The sequence below is a fragment of the Zalophus californianus genome, chromosome 4, assembly GCF_009762305.2.
Source record: "Zalophus californianus isolate mZalCal1 chromosome 4, mZalCal1.pri.v2, whole genome shotgun sequence".
Lineage (NCBI taxonomy): Eukaryota > Metazoa > Chordata > Mammalia > Carnivora > Otariidae > Zalophus > Zalophus californianus.
This window is the reverse complement of record NC_045598.1, coordinates 90,652,817-90,670,053: the sequence shown is the minus strand read 5'-3', so window position 1 is coordinate 90,670,053 and position 17,237 is coordinate 90,652,817. Positions and strand designations below refer to the sequence as shown.

The 17,237-nt window shown below is 38.1% G+C and overlaps 1 protein-coding gene across 2 annotated transcripts in view; it reads left to right on the top strand.

The window, feature by feature from the left end:
• VAV3 (vav guanine nucleotide exchange factor 3) overlaps nucleotides 1-17,237 on the top strand; it is a 356,625-nt gene that overhangs the window by 194,014 nt on the left and 145,374 nt on the right. For both annotated transcript variants that reach the window (XM_027620157.2, XM_027620165.2), the window contains exons 14-15: nucleotides 34-166; nucleotides 543-652. In XM_027620157.2, the coding sequence (XP_027475958.1) occupies nucleotides 34-166; nucleotides 543-652 (243 nt within the window). The remainder of the gene's footprint in view (nucleotides 1-33; nucleotides 167-542; nucleotides 653-17,237) is intronic.

Sequence of the window (17,237 nt, the reverse complement as noted above, 5' to 3'; positions counted from 1 at the left end):
AAACCATTTTAAATTCCTCTTTCTCTCTCTCAGGCATATCTTCTTATTTGATTTGGCAGTGATTGTATGTAAAAGGAAAGGCGATAACTATGAAATGAAGGAAATAATAGATCTTCAGCAATACAAAATAGCCAACAATCCTACAACTGATAAAGAAAATAAAAAGGTGAATTTTTGAAGGTTACCATAATTTGCTCATAACTTTGACCATTCAAGGAAAGGATGCTAATACATTAATGTGAGAGGGCTTATCGATGCAGGTGATTTTTCTTTCTAGAGATTGATTAGGATCAAGCCTCTGTGAGAAATAATTGGACAGTGCCGCAACTGGTAATGATCGTCTCTAATGCCTTAATGGTCATCTATAATGCATTTGACGTAAGAACTGTTATAAAGTTGACTACAAAAATCTGTTCAGAGTTTGTGTGCTGTTAATATTATGAGCGGTTTGTGGATGATTATGGTGGTGTTTTAGTGAATTTGGAAGCGTGATGTTATTACTGAGTGATACATATTAACCTGAGGAATATTAATTTCAACAGTGGTCTTATGGCTTCTACCTCATCCATACCCAAGGACAAAATGGGTTAGAATTTTATTGCAAAACAAAAGATTTAAAGAAAAAATGGCTGGAACAGTTTGAAATGGCTTTGTGAGTATTTCTACTTTTAAAAGTGCTTTTTCTACTACTTAAATCTCTTATGAATAATGAACTGTCAATAAATGTACTCCAATCCTTGCAGCATGTATACGGAGACTGTGGAAACACTTTGAGCATGAGTGTTCCTCAGCTGTCTGCTTGATAACTTTGGTCTCCTAGGAGAGAGGCTTTGGCGAATTTCTTCAAGAAAAAGAAAGAGGGAGCTCTAACCTTCCGTTTGACTTTCTCTCATGGGCAAATTTTAATTCTTTAGCTTTCTGTAGCCCATGAAAATATTAACAGTTCTAATGATAAACCTTTGATATAATTACCATATTTGACATAGCTCTTTAGACTAGAAATAGCTTGGAAACACAAACATTCATACTTGCACATCTTATTTTTAATAGAAAGATTCATTTCTTCCCCTCATTTGTTTTTTTAACTCATTTATTGTTTGAGTCCTAGATAAATTGCTTGATGTTTTCAATGAATGTTTAGGGGCTTGATTTCTTTCCGTGTTCTTTCCTTTTATGAAAGTGGAAGCTCAAGAAAGAGGTGGGAAATAGACCTGTTTCAAAAGGAATGGCATAAAGAGATGTAATTATACAAGAACATGTTGTTATAGGGGTTTCTTTTTAGTTTTGATGTTTTTGGATTAAAAGGTGCATAGTGACCCTTGTTATGAAAACATATATGTCACCCTGAAATTGAAACTCTTAGCAAAAGGTGAAATTCAGAAAAAAAAAAAACTTTTTTGATTTGCTTCATTTGTATTTTAGCACCGTTTACCATTTGTGGACAAATTCTATCATGCTTTTGTTGGTTCTTTTGCTTTGTTTTAAGAAATGCTCATGTTAATATGGGGGTAAGATTAGAATGTTTTATTGTAGTTCTGAAGTGAGAAAAACAGATTTTCTTGAGATTATTTTATCTAACATTTTGAGTGAAATGATTGTGCTGCTAGAATATTTTTAAGCTCATAGAAAAATTCTGGATTCAGCAGTAACCACTGCCTTGGGTTGGCTGCATAGTCTTAGCTAAATTCATTATCTCTCAGAGCCTTGGTTTCCTCCTCGGTAAAATAAGGATAATAATATTTTGAATTTCAGATAATATGTTTCAGTCAGAGTGCTAGCGAAATACCACACCAGCAGTTATATGGTATTGAGCAGTAAGTGATATCTATTGTTAGCACTATTAATATTGTTTTATTTTTAGGATCTTATTATACCCATGAGGACTTGTAAAACCAGAAGGCACCATCCCAGTATACCATTATGGTCCTAATAATGTATTGTTATTGATTACAGTGGTGAAGCAAAAGGGGGTTAGTAGTTGTGTGTAGGGATGCCATGCTATACTGTAGGTCCCCTTTGGTTGGGGCCTGAATGATGAAGTTGGTGGCCTCTGCCCAGTCTCTCATGGATAGTGGGCTCCATCGTAAACCCAGTGTGCTGTTTTAATTAGGTTTCAAGTGGTCGACTTGTCTACCTGGGTTTGGTGACAATGGGCAAAGGCAGAGCTGATCTCAAGCCTTTGCTCGTGTGGGAATGATTCTAGGCTAGTGTATTCTTATGGGTTCTCTTTGGATATATAATCTTTAGATGAAGTGAAAAAATTTCTGCAGAGGAGGGGAGTTTAATTTCTTGTCCAGACCAGGCAGGCTCCATGGACTGTGTGATAGGCATGCCAGTTAAAATTTTGTTCAGTTGCCATAAATCAAACAACTTAACACTGGATACAAGAGATTTGATAAGATGAATGCTGGGGTAGGTAGACGAGGGGGGTGGTTTGGTGGCTCACTGGGGTATCCTCAGGGACCTAGGCTCAGGTCTTCTGCTCTCCATTATCAACATTTGGCTTCTGTACTCAGGGTTGGTCACTTTGTTGTCCAAGGTAGCTGCTGGAGCTCCGGTTAGAAAATCTACATTCTAGGTAGCAGAAGGTGACTCCTTATTTTTAAGGATCCCTTGCAGATATGCCACAAACTTCTGTTACATAATACTGACCAGAACTTAGCCATGTGGCCACATCTGTCAAATATAATCTTTATTCCAGGCAGAATCGTGCCTACCTGAGAATTAAGGTTCTCTCATGGAAGAAGGGAGAAATTTGTGGTTGTAGAAAACTACAGTCACTGCTTGATAGCTATATACCTATAGGAAAGATGGATGGATTTGAATTGTCCCACCACAAGAAAGATGGCTGTACCATGCCCAGGGAAACTGGAATTCTTAATCTTTGAGCATTTTCCAGGCACCTCACCAATATAATTAAACCTCCAAGTGGCTGTTTGTATTTCAGAATTCCATTGACTGCCCATGCAGATGGTGAGAGGGTGGAAGTACCTTTTTTGAGAATTGCTCAAAGTCGAAGTCGAGGGCTTCTATAAGCAGGGATGATGCCAATTATGGCAAAGTAAAATTAGGATTTTACTCAAGCATCAGAATATTCCATTATTTTATTTCTTCCCCTCTTTTTTGAAGCTTGTTATGCAGGAAAGCCCTGCTTCCAACTCTGTAAGCAGCTCCTGTTTGTCTTGTGCCCAGGAAAATAGAATAATCTAGGTTAAGTCCTGAAGCTTAGGAGGACATTACCCATGGTTCAAATTTTGCTATTTTATCCATTTTCTAAAGTTTGAGTGCTCTTCTTCCCTAAGTCGTGGGGAATAAAAGAAAACTAAGAACCCCGGCCGCATTCATGACAGCCCATGAAGAACAATAAGCCTTGGGTACCTCCTCAAGCCAGCTTCTGCCAGTCTCTTTAGCATTAACATGGGATAATGAGGTCCCGGACTAGAGCATTCTGGAGTGTTGCTTTAAGGAACTCAGGGAAGGAAAGGGAGGCATTGGTGGGAGGGTGGTGGGAAATCAAGGGAGGTGATATTTTAAGACTGATGAAATACTTGCCAGTTCTATTTACAGAAGATGGCAGTTCTGCTGTTTATAGGATGATTGGATCATTTTTATTTAAAAAAAAATTGCAAATCACCTTTAAGATGTTTAAAATGCCACTTTTAATTTAGGACATTAAAAAAGACCATAGAAGAGCATGAACACCAATAAACAGTAAGTATCCAGTAAACGCAAATCATCTCCCCAGAGGTGGCCTAAATCTCAGCCTGTGTCTTTCCCAGACATATCCCATCCCTGCTGAATAGCCGTGTTCTCTGACCTCTGGCCGTAACCACTTGCAGCATTTAGACTATGCAGTGAACCACATCAGAACTTTGCAAACCTCTGTAAGAAAGGCTTTTCTCTTTGGAGAAAAGCAGCAGTGACCCACTTGGCTAGGGCAGGGAGAAGAATGTTTTTTTCTTTTTGTCCTGTGAGAAGAAGGGGTAACAGGATGGATTGCTCTTGAGGTTGTTGGAACAGTAGTGGAACCAAAGAAGGTTGGGAGCCGTAGTTCTGGGGGACCCCACTCTGAAGAACGTATTTAAACCTTTAAGAGACTGATGTATATACATTGCTTATTCTTCTTTATTTCCAAAAGGGCTTTTGTCACTGTCTCTCACAATTCCATTTAGTTTTCTGTGAAATAAGATGGCAAATATTTTTATTAGCTCAAGCTAGTTTTCATAATGATACAGGAGAATATGGATGTGAGTGCCTATAGCAATGTTCAAAATATTGTCAGGAAGTTTCTGGGTATGTTTTCCCCCGATCCCTTGTATCCAGTGTGTTTTTATGAATTCTCCTGTTAGATTTAAATTGATAAACATTGTCATACTCATAGCTCAGGAAACTAGTGATCACAGCAGTGTTTCAGCAAACTTGTACAACTTCAGTGCTATATCATTTACTATAGAGCTCAGGATCTCAGTTCACAGCAATTTCTTTACCCATCAAGATGCTAAAATAAGCAACTGGATTCAAATCCTGTTATCTACGAGTCAGGTTTCCTTTTTCTGCCCCACCTCCCCCACCACTGCTGTAACTAGGACCTAGAGGATCAGGCAGTTTCTTTAAATGTTCCAGAAATAAGTCAAGGTTGGGTAAAATATGACATAAATAACTTGAATAATAGAATAAGTCTTTTTAAAGAAGGAGAGCAAGAAAGAAAAAGTAAAATTGGAGGTGGGGGAAGTATTGCAAATGGTAGGAAGTGGTAGATTCTGAACCAGCCTCCCTAGTGCTTACTGAAGGGAACTGAAAGGTTGCCTTGCCTGGAATTTATTCTGACTGACTTGACCCAATTCTTGAAATTCTAACAATTGATATTAATCCCTTGAATAAAGAAAGTTCCTTGAAAGATGCATTACCATTATTCCCACTACCTAAGATTCCTTCACTGTGTACCATATGCACAGTGCTACATGGTTTTCCTAAGAGGAAGAAGAACATAGAGATATTAACGTGCGCTCAAAGATTAGCCCAGGATACTTAGGGCTAATTCCTGAATTAGCAGTTTGTTGCTAATTGTTAAATGCTAAGACTGTGGTTGTGGGGAGAAGAGTTGGAGAAGGGGATATGGAAATTATAGAGCCAGGGAGGGACTCTGGGGCCAGGCAGCATTGTCATGTTGGACATCTGGAAGGGCAGCCCCTGAGTTTTGTTTCCCAGGATGAACCCCTGAAAAGGAGTGCTCTCCAACTAGGGTGGGGCAGGGGGCAGGGGGCAGGAATCTAGCCATTAAACTCCACAAATCGCATTTGATCTGAGTCACAGTGTTTCTAATTTATTCCCCGTTTACTTCCAGAAGGAATTTGAGGTCACTCACCATAAAAAGCACACATGCCACAGAATTAAAAAAGAAAAAATTTAAATAATCAGAGGTCAAACAGAACAATGTTTCAAAGCCTTTTCCTCACACTCAGAATCTACTAGATAAGAATAGTTTCCTGAAATTCACCTTCTGTAGTCTGTATTATAAAAGCAACGAGTATGTTGTTCACATTTTAAATATGAAATTATATTTTATCAAACATAATCTAAAAAACATAAAATTTGTATTAATCTAAAGATATTGCTCAGATATTTTGGATACCAGAGAGATAATTACCGGAGGAAATTATATTCATTCTGCAAGTACTTACTGACACTTGCCTTCTTGCCAGATATTATTGGAAGCCCTGGGCGTATAACAATAAGGGAGGTATTGCAATTGAATTTAAATACTGTAATTTATAAATATAATTTTTAGTTAATATATAATGGATTGGATTTAAAGACTGAGCTCCTGGATAGTTCTAGCCAAATCATATCTTCTCCCAGTCCCATTTGCTCAAGTGTAAATAGAAGGAAGCCCAAAAAGTGCCCTTCTCTCTCCCCCTGTGGTCAGTTTCTCCCCAATCTCTGCAGACTGAAATCTGACCGCTTGCTTGTAATCTTTGTGCTCCCCTCCCTGGTTGAAGCATTTCACATCTCTAATTAGCCTCTGTCCTCCTTGCCCTCTCCTTACCAGTCCACTCTTCCGGAAGCATCCAGGGTGACCCAGTTGTGGCCTACCCTACTTAAAACCCTTCTTTGGCTATTTATTGCCCTTGGTATAATCTCAACATTCTTGCCAGGACCTAAAGGCCCTCCCTGATTTTATCCTGCCTGTCTTTCCAGCCACATCTCCTGTCAGTTTTACCTGTGCTCCTTTTGCTGTGATTAGATTGAGTGGATTTCAGTTCTTGGAGAATGCACAGGCCTCAGGCAACCACCCTTGAGGCTTCCTACCCAGGATGGTCTTTCCTCCTGTTCTTTATCCTGCAGATCTTGGCTTAAAATGTTACTTTGTGAGAGAGATCTTTCCTGACCGTTATGCTAAATTAGTAACCTTACCTCCCCAGTATTCTCTCACAATTGTAATTATATGGCCCGACAAAAATTATCCAAGGGTAGTATTCATAGCCTTCTTTCCACCCCTCCGCCCCCTGCTGTTAAAGAAATCTGCTACGTAACAGAGACAATTTCATCTATCTTTTCTCCTCCTAAAGAATAGGGATTCCTTCCTGCTTACTGAGAGAGAAGCTAAATTGAACTGCATGGCTAATGCTGGGAGAAAGGGAAAAAGAAAGCTTCATGGTTCTGGAAACAGAAAGAAAATTTGGGGTTTTGGTGTGAATGAGGCTCTGGAGTAGCTGTGGGGTTTGAGGAATTTAGAAAGAGGAAAAGCACCTTTCAAAATACGTATCTGTGGATTCTGATTGATATTCCTTTTTATGTCTTTTGAAATGTTAAATAGAGAATGCAGTTGCTTTTTGGTTATTTTGGTTTCAGTATGTGTACTTTTAAGGGACCAAGGCCCAACTGCCTGGGCCCTTTGGTTGATGAGGTCGCCATTGGGTCTAGCTGTCCATTTCATGGGTGTTTCTCCCCTGGACTAAAAACAGCAATGGCAGGCATTATTTTTCACATGCATGAGGAGTCCCTAGCACAGCTCCTGGCACATGGTGGAAAATCCTATTTTTATTGTAGATCTGAAATTTTACTCAAGTTTTCTGATAACAGGGCAATATAAAAAACAACAACAAAGACTTGATGGGTTAAGGATTCCTATTGTACAGAATATCATAACAGCCCTTGAGGGAAAGAAACTTTTCCTGGCGTGATAGGGAGGCCTTATAATTTGGATTCTTAGGTAGGAAACCCTGAAAAACTTATATTCTCCACCAGCAGCATGAGATTTTTTGAAGTTCTAGAAGTTGATGTTACATATAATTATTTTTTTCCTTAAATTAGCCTTCAAAAATGAGATTGCAATTTCTTGAAGGCATTTTTGTAGCCACCCAACCTGATGCTTCTAGGTTGTTTCTTTTTGTCCTTCCATATCTGTTTCTCTTTGGCAGAATGACTTAATATTTGGATGGAACTTACAGAACCAACCAGGATACAGGTAATTTCCACATTACCTAGACTCTTTCACGTATGCTGATCTAATCTATAGTTTGGCTGAAAACTGCAGAACAATATGCAATTCACATGCTGTCTGGGCCTCCTTGTCTCTGGGAGATGTGGGCAGAACTTGGCCCAAAGTCCAGTTCCAGGGTCCGAGGTGCTCAAAGCCCACCTGTTTCCTCACGTTTCTCTCTGTCCCAACTCCTGGACCCAGAAGAAATGCAGTCATGGCCTAGATTTTGTGACACTGATGGGTGTCACAAGAGAGGCTCATTGCATGCACCTGTTCCCTCTGCCACTTCACCGGTCTCCTTGACATCCTCAGTATGACCCTCTTTACTATCGCTGCTCGCTGTAGTGGACCAGTTATGCCTGGACTCACTGCTTCTCCTATGGCGCCTGACTAGTCAGACCAGAGAGAGCACGCCTACCCTAGCCATCCTGGGATTTAGAGGAATAAAGCTTGTTATGTCACATCAATTCAAGATTAAGAAATCTGCTGAGTGTCTCAAGTGGAAGTGCTCTTTGCTGTTGGTTGGTGAGGGATCCACGTTTCTAATAGACTATTAAAGTTTTGACTGCAAATTTGACATTCTGTTGTACACATTGGAAAGACTGACTTTGCTTATACTTTTGCCTAGATGGAGATTCCTCCATCTACATGAAGCTAAGTCAGAGAATTCTGTAGCAAGTCCCAACTACTGCTACTACTATTAGTACTATTATTTCTCCTTCCTCTTCTTCTCTCTTCTTGTTCCTTTTCTTCGTTTTCTTCATTAGGTCTGTTTGGATCTTCTCAAATACATATATATATATATATATATATATATATATATATATGTATGTATTTATATATGTATATACATACACACATATATATATATAAAATGTATCTTTTGAGACTACAAATTTCATCTCTTAGAACAGGGGCCAATGTACTTTTTTTTTTTTTAGATTTTATTTATTTATTTGACGGAGAGAGAGAGAGAGAGAGAGAGGGAACACAAGCAGGGGGAGTGGGAGAGGGAGAAGCAGGCTTCCCGCTGAGCAGGGAGCCCGATGCAGGGCTCGATCCCAGGACCCTGGGATCATGACCTGAGCCAAAGGCAGACGCTTAACGACTGAGCCACCCAGGCACCCAGGGGCCAATGTACTTTTGTTGTAAGGGGCCAGAAAGTAAATATTTTAAGCTTTGTGGACCATATGGTCTCTGTCACAATTACTCAATTCTATCCTTGCAGTAATAACATAGCCATGGATACTACACTATGTAAATGAACAAGCATGGTATGTTCCAGTGAAACAGGTGGTGGGCCATATTTGGCTCATGAGCAGTAGGTAGCAACCCCTGTGTTACAGCCCAAAGATGATGATTTAGGCCTAAGGAATGTAGTGAGTATGTGCTACCACTAAATGATCTCAGCTGTAATGGAACCACCCTGTGGCCTTTTGTAGTAGTGTGATTTTTTAATTTAATTTAATTTATTTTTTTGGTAGCACTAATTCCTGTTTAGGCCATCATGATGATTTAGGTACAGAATTTATTCCACCAAAACCAAAGCAGAGATACCTGGATGTATTATCTGTATTTGACATTATTTTGTACTGTCCAAATGAATATCAAAAGTATCTGCCCAAAGAACGGACTGCACCTATTCAGGTATCTGGCTTCATTAAGTTTTATCATATGGTTTATTAGAAAGGACTGTGAGGCCCATAGAATCCAGGCCAATAGCAACAACACAGTAAGCTTTTTCTTTTCTTAATAGTCAACCACATCAGCAAAGATAATTTTGTAGTCAGCGACGGCTCTTTGTTCTCTTGGGGTATTTTCTTTCCAGCAGTAATGACATTTTCATGCCTGTTATTTATTCTGGAATTTCTTCCCTGGAGAGCGCACCAAGGAAAACTAGAAGGGGCAAAGGAAGACTCTAGTGGTGTCAAGAGTTGGCCCAAGGGTGAGCCTTCCTGAATGAGCCATATGGGGGAGTGACATTTTGACTTTGCTGGCACCTGCTTTGGCATTTTCTGGGTGTTCCAACCTTGTGTAAGTGTCTGCTGGAAACTGGTAGCCTTACAGGCATACTACTAAAGTGTCAGTCCACAAAGTGTCTCTGTACCGTCTGCCCACATTTTTGGAGAAATTATGTTCTTTAAAAACAGCCTTTTATTCTTTCTCCTTAAAAGGCTTTCATTACCAGTTTTTAATATGAAGAAGTTGTTGATGGAGATGAGATCCATGCTGACTGGATCCCTTGCCCCTGGGCTGTGCTCAGTCTCATGGTACCGACCTATTCACATTAATCTCCCAAGTTGAAGCCAGCTCAACTCTCCCTGAATCGAATGTATTATCTACAACCTTTCAAAATCGGCAGTTAAGTCAGTGTAGGGAACTAAACCGCAGTTTCCTGGCAGCAATAAAAGGAAGTAGGACACGGGGCCGTGCTCAGAAAAACCACAGCTGTCATTAAATGGGGTCTTTCAGCAGCCTGTTTGATCCAGAAACATGTAAAAGCATTTCATGCATGACAAAGCATTAGTAAATATTAAATAGTATTCTTGTTCTGTTATTGCCTAGTGGGGATCAAACTTCTCTCCTTTTTCTCCGGTTCTATTTAATACTTGCTTGACATTTTTCTGGCATTCCTGAGCATGCTTATAAAGAAGTCCTGGGCAGGAAGAAGAATGGGTAGGTATCAAAATTTCCATCAACCAATAAGCATTATTCCGCTAAAACTAAATGCAAGTAACATTGTCAGGCTGAATGAGTGTTGGCTTCCCCAAGCTTTTGTAATGGACCCTTTGTTGTGCTTTTCTTTTTTTCTTTTTTCTTATATGAATAATAGTGTAAGCAGAACCAGGACTGTTTAACCTGACAGTGGTGGTCACTGCGCTGACTCCAATTTGGGTAACGTAAATAACACAAAGAGTAAGTTTGTTTCGGAACTGTTTACTGTATTGAGTCAACTATGTATATGGTTTCCTCTAAGAAAGTGACATGATCGGTGAAATCTGTAATAGTGAGCAAGCTTTAATTTATAAGTCTAAACCTAATAGTTAATGTCATATGTACCACTTTTAGGATATTTTTTTGATAAGAAAGTACTAGATCATAGGAATTATTACTTTGGGCTGTACAATACAAAAGAAGCTTCGTTTGAAGATTGGCAGTCCTTACAATGGGAAACAATAGAAGAAACTTTGTTTTTCTTCCTCATAAGAGTGAGCAATAGCAGTCTAGTTGGAAAGATAAGGAAGTCATGCCTGAAACGGTTATTGAATGAGACTAAATACTGTATATCTTTGTTTATTTGTTCATGTATTTCTTGAGCATCTCATATCTGCCCAGGAGCTCGTCTAGGCAGGATGGATGCAATGATGGATAAGGCAAGTTCTCTTCTCTCCTGGAGTTTACATTTTAACAAGGCATATTTTCAAGTCAGCATTATAATGTCCATGCAAAGCAGTAGTAAATTGCAAGGTAAATGAAAGCTTGTATCACATATTATTTGAAATGAGGAGAATGGAATTGGAAATTTCTACGTAGAAAACTCCAGTGCGTGTTATACTACCAGGTAAATTTTGAAAGTTAGTGACCTCCTGGGGGTCTAAGAAAGGCATGTGCAACTGAAGTTTTTGCTCTTTATTTAGAAAAAGAAAGTCATCATATGTTAAGTATATGTTGTTTTGCTTTATAATTAGGAAAAATGCCATATCCCACTGATATGTAATAAGAAAAATTAATTTGTTGTAGGTGATTTTTCTCCCCTATGCTCTGAATACCTGCTCGTAATTATCAAGATCCTCAGGAGCCATACTGTTTTATAAATTCATGGACATTTTGAAGAGGAGTTTGAAGTTCCTCTATTCCAACCATTCAACGCTCAAACCTTTCCTGTAACTTCTTCCCACGTGTAGTTTGTGCTTGAATGCATCTTGTGATGAGGAACTCACTACCTCTGAAGTAGTGAAGCTCTTTGCCTAGCTTTGACCATACAAAACTCTTCCTTACGATGAGTTGAAACCTGTCCAAGTAGAATTTCCTAATATGATTTCTTGGGTCCAAATAGAACATGTCTCTTTCCTCTGTTGGTAACCCTTCAGATATTTGAAGGTAGCTCTTCCTCCAACTTTGTGTTTTAAACATTCTTTCCCCTAAATAAAAAGAAACTTAATTTGGAAAGATGTTTTCATTAACTAGTTTAGTTGAATGCTAACCTGGATCAGATAAAGGTATAGGTAAATTGAATGTTTACTTTCCGTCCAGTATTATGGGCAAGGTGTGATGCTAGCTGCTCTCCTCCCCCACCCCCCAAAAAAGTAAATGAGACAGTTTTAATCTTCAAGGAATTTAGAAATCAATTTGGGGTCTTCTGATTGAATTATGCATAGCATTTTTTTCTGATTCTGAGTATTATGAGGAAGATTTCAGATTTTAATTCCTTCATGTTAGAGTATTTAGAGTCTGGTAGCATACAGGGATAATTCCTTACTCATATAGTGCTTTATAGTCTCCAAAGCATTTTTGGATAATACTTCATTTGATTATTAAGGAGTGCTGTGAGGTAGCCAGGAGGTATTGTCTTTAAAAAAAAAATTGAAAAATAGAGGAGAGATTAAGTGTTTTGTGTGTGCTTTTTTAGTTAATAAGTGGCAGAGACTGATCTTGAATTTCAATCCAGAGCTTTTTCCCTCGCCCCATGCTGTCTCATTTATAGCAAGAATACCTACTGTTGTTCTCCAAAGATGAAAGTTTCCTTCAGTTTGTTTTATAAGCAAGAGGTATTTTTGTGTAGTATTTTCACACACTGAATGAACCAAAATACTTTCCACTTATTTTGTAGTGATGCTGTTGGGTAAGAACTGGATATTTTTTACAGAATCAAATAATAACATCATGCATATTATTAACAATTTATAAGGATGATTTGGGCTTCAAAGAATTTCCTTAAAGTAAGTCAAGTCTTAATTTATAAGTTAATTTACAGCAAGAGTTTTGGTCACCTTATAGAATTGTGCTAATAAATCTAGGCAAAGTTTTGATTTGATTTGATGGTGTTTCCTTTTTCCAGTTGTCCAGATAAGGTGATTTCAGCCTCAGATTTTAAATTATCTTTTTAGGGGCAACCTGGGTGGCTCAGTTGTTAAGCATCTGCCTTCGGCTCAGGTCATGATCCCAGGGTCCTGGGATCCAGCACCGCATCGGGCTCCCTGCTCAGCTAGGAGCCTGCTTCTCCCTCTCCAGCTCCCGCTTCCGCTGCTTGTGTTCCCTCTAGCTGTCTCTCTCTCTCTGTGTCAAATAAATAAAGTCTTAAAAAAGAAAAAGTCTTTAAAAAATAAAAAAAATAAATAAATTATCTTTTTAGAGGTATGGGCAATGGGGAGAAAAAGCCTTAGGGTCTGAGACTAAATCCTGGCTAGTTATCAGGGTGGATTAAGATGAATTTTAAATACATAAGTTTGTACTGAGGTAACACTGAATGTACGTTACAGAAATCACTAGAGATATGAACACAGTGTGATAACTCATTTTTCTCCTTCAGGATGAATTTTGGACTAACATTGAATAGCTTCTTTTTCCTGGGGAGAGCCCAATTTGAAGCAGTTATCAGAAGCATGTGTTTGACCTGTCTGTTGCTTATTAGAATAACAGACTTTTCTTCTAAACATTTTTGTCTAGGAAAACACTGAGATTCGGAGCTCAGATTATCTGCCTCAGAAGTTATTAGAATATTCCAGTGGCTGGTGGTTTTAGTCCTATCCACATCTTTATATTTGCAACATCACAGTCTGCACAAAGCAGCTAGCCCTTTGAGGAAAGGGAAAAAATTTTAAAAAATTTGAAAAGTCACAAATGCTGTAAATTAATTGGCTTTATAAATTAAAAAATTCATAAAAATATTACCATATTTTATAACGCTTGTTATAAAATATCATTGAACACTACATCAAGAACTATTGATGTACTATACAGTGGCTAACTGAACATAAGAAAATAAAGTTTGTTATAGTAAACATCAAAAACCCTTTTGAAGTTATTTTTCTTCCAGTCTATCCTGGCATCAGTCCTTTGAGAGAATTAATATTCAGTGACATTAACATTGTCTTCCAAGTACAGTGCTATGTTTTTGATATTTGTCTCATTAAATCTTCATGGAATTTATGACAGGTGCAATTATCTCTTTTTTTTGTTTTTGTTTTTGTTTTTTAGTAAGTAAACTAAGGACCAGAGATATAAGTACCTGCCTGGGCCACACAGCTCGTGATGGCATAGAGGTTCCACCGGGGTGCAAGACCAGGCTTTTCCCATTTTTTTCTCCAAAGAGTTTCTTGCCCAAATGGCCAGTGAGGCATAAAAACGATGTTTTATTAAACTCCATTTTCCTATCTCCTAACCTGAGAATGCAGACTTCTTGTGCCTTTCTTTGTTTCTTTCCCCCCAGATAGCAAGAGCAACCAGAAACAAAATTCTCTCATCTATTATCATACCCCAAATTTGCTTTATGTAGTTTCTGACTAATGACTCATTGGTCGGAATCAACTCAGGGATCTGTTCTCTGATAGTGCATTAATAATATATATGCATTAAAGCTCCCTCTCAGAGAATTATTTGAGCTTTGACATATCGAACACTGGCATTTTAAATTAAAGCTGTTGCTGTCGGTGCATTTTAAAAACTAGATAGCTTGGAAATAGTGCTTCATACATTACAAAATAGACCTGAGGTCATAGGTAGTTTACTAAGCCAGAACTATTCCTGGCCTATTTAATTGTGGTAGGGGTTTGAATTGTATTTTCCAATTATCATGACCTAAACATCTTTCAGATTGAGGAAAAAAAAACTGTTTTACAGGGCTTTGATCTACTCGAAGGAACACCATAAAGCAACCTAATGGATTTTCTACATACCATACAGACTTGGAATAATAAATTAGGAACTCTTCTGAATTCTTCAAGATAGGAAGTCTCAAGATTAAAATGATGCTTTGTGACAATGATGACTCTGTATGTTGAGCTCTAGGCTTGCGTTATTGTCTCTTGTCTTGCAAACACTTTTATCTAGTTGTATAACTGAGCATTCTTTTTCCTTGTGGCCTTAAACTTGTGTACATTGATAAGTAGTCTGTGCTAAGCCTTTTCCTCAGTACAGCTTACTGGGGACATTTTGTGTTGCACACATACGTATTTATGTACAATACATATCCATATAGATGAGGCTCTCCCCTTGAAAGTTTTACTTTAGGGCGGTGTAATAAAGAGCCTTAACTCTGGAACCACAAACGTCAGGAACAACACCCACCCCACTCTCGCCTCAGCCATTTTACAGATCAATTAACAGATTGTAGGTTTTTTTCCTTAAATGCCTATGCACTGGATGATCTCAGATTTTGTATCCAGTTGAACCCAGGGTAACTTTTTCTACAGAGGAACTTGCCCAAAACCACAGGAGTAGCAAGTAGTAGAATTGAAACTAGACCCCCAAGTCCTTCAATTCCTGGCAATTCCTTTTCTTTCAAGAGCAACCTTTTATCAGGTTCCTTTTCCATAAAATGAGGCAGTCTACCTCTTTTCCCATTATCTCTGTCATGAAAAGCTGCCATTTCCCTGTCCAGGGACCAGTGGACTTGGGGTAGAAGGGAAAAAGTCAACCAGCCTCTAGGGGATCTTAGCAATAGGAGCCATTATTCCACCACCTATTTGACATTAATATATTGCTCACTATTGACATTGCAGATATGTTTTCAGCAGGGCGCTCTTGATACTTGATACTGGCTTGAAACCTTATAATTGTAGGATAGAGTGAAATCCAATGTGAATTAGAAATTTAATTAAATTTCTTGCTTGTTTAATTGTTTAATGTGTTGCCCAGTCTAACTTGCAATTCCATATTCAATTATAATGAAACTCCCCTTAGATTGAGTTTATTTTGGGGTTTAAAAATGACTCTAAAAGGTATTGATGCTTTAAGAGAATCTTTGGTTTTATAAAATTTCAACATAAGAGATTGAGTGTTTTAGTATTAGGTTTGTATTGACTCTTGATATTGACACAAGTCTAAATTTGCAAAGCCCACAAAAGCTAAATCCCATGGGCTTATGTTTAATTTAAAATATGGCTAGCTGGCCGTTTTTGAATATACTAGATAGGCTGACAATCTGAACATCTGACTGGTTGGAGAAATAGTCAAATATTAATTTTAAATGTTTATTAGTAGACTGCAGTTGGTTTTTAAATTTGGAAAGTAAGAATTCACATGTATGTAAAATTGCCAACAAACCTGGTTTCCTAAAGGTGTTTAGAGGTTAAATGCCTAATGATTAATTTATGCTTTAGTAATATTTTTAATAATTTGGAGGAAAGGTAAGGCAGCTGAGGATAATATTAATGATGAATAATAATGAAGGTTTAAAGATTCTGAGATTTAATAGTGGAGATCATATTCAGCATCCTAAAAACAGAATAGGAGAGCAAATGGAAAAGACTACTTAGTGGAGTTCACAGAGTGCTGGACAAGGAGAAAAAGGACCCAGCTCACCCACCCCCCCTCCACTGACATGGCCAGGGGACCCAGGCAAGGCAGGGGTCTTCTTTCTTTCTCTGGGACTTCATTCATCTTAAAGAGGTGCTTTGAAAATACTTGTGATCTATTCTTTTCCGGCAGCACTAGGAATTTTGCTTTTATATTTGACTCTATGCAGCCTGTTTATTGAATATGTTGAAGCCTTGTTGAATGGAAAAGAAAACATGGGGAAGGTGTGGAAGCTAACTGTGATACAAAATTAATAGTGTAATCTCATCATCTTTTATTTCTACCCAACAGTTATGACATTTTTTTTCCTTGTGCTTATTCTCTTTTGGTTCGCAAAAAATATATTTGATAGTTATTACTCTGTGTGTGTGTGTGTGTGTGTTTATAAGAACGTGTGTGGATGTACATACTGGATGATGATAGTGTGATCCCTTTGGGAAGATGAATGTTTCATGCCCTAAAGGTGATGATATGCTTTAAATTCTGTGTACCTAGTCTGTAAACCATCAGGAAAATTCAATAAGTAGGACTTATTCCTTCCGTGGAAATATAATGGTAATAAAGTAAATACTCAGAATTAATTTAGTTTAATTACAAATGAAGGCATTCCTTACATTTAAAATTAATAAAGACATAAGATTGATAGTCTATGCTGATTCAGTAGAACACATCATTTTGCAAAGCCAAAGAAATTATCTGTGAACCTTTGATCAAAAAGCACAGATAGTGTGTGATCCAGGAAACTTGATTACTACTAGTTTTCAGTGAGGAGGGCTTTTTGATATTAAAAGCAGAAGAAGCCAGAGCATTATTATGTAGAGAATTGATTGATTACTTTAATCAATGACTTCTTCAGAGACAGTTCTGAGACATGACAGGGAAAACCCACATGAGCCAGCTGGCCATTAGTGGTCAGCACTGCTCCGTGGAAAGTATTCACAAGGTGCTTGCAGCCACAGCGCAGAGAGACTTTCTGGGAGAATGGTAGCTTGTGTGAAGATCAGACTTAAGTAGAGTTTAATAAAATTCTACTTTGGAGTGATTTGTTTACCTTCTGCAAGCAATTTCTTTTTTTAATAGATTGATTTATTTATCTGTTTGTGTACTCCTCTAGTGCTTTTCCTCATCTGAACCGAGAGCACTTTGCAAATATCAGAGCTCAAATTTTAAAAGATCATTGATTTTTTTCAACAGCCCTGAAGGTAGGCTGTCACACATCATCATTTATTTCTGAGAT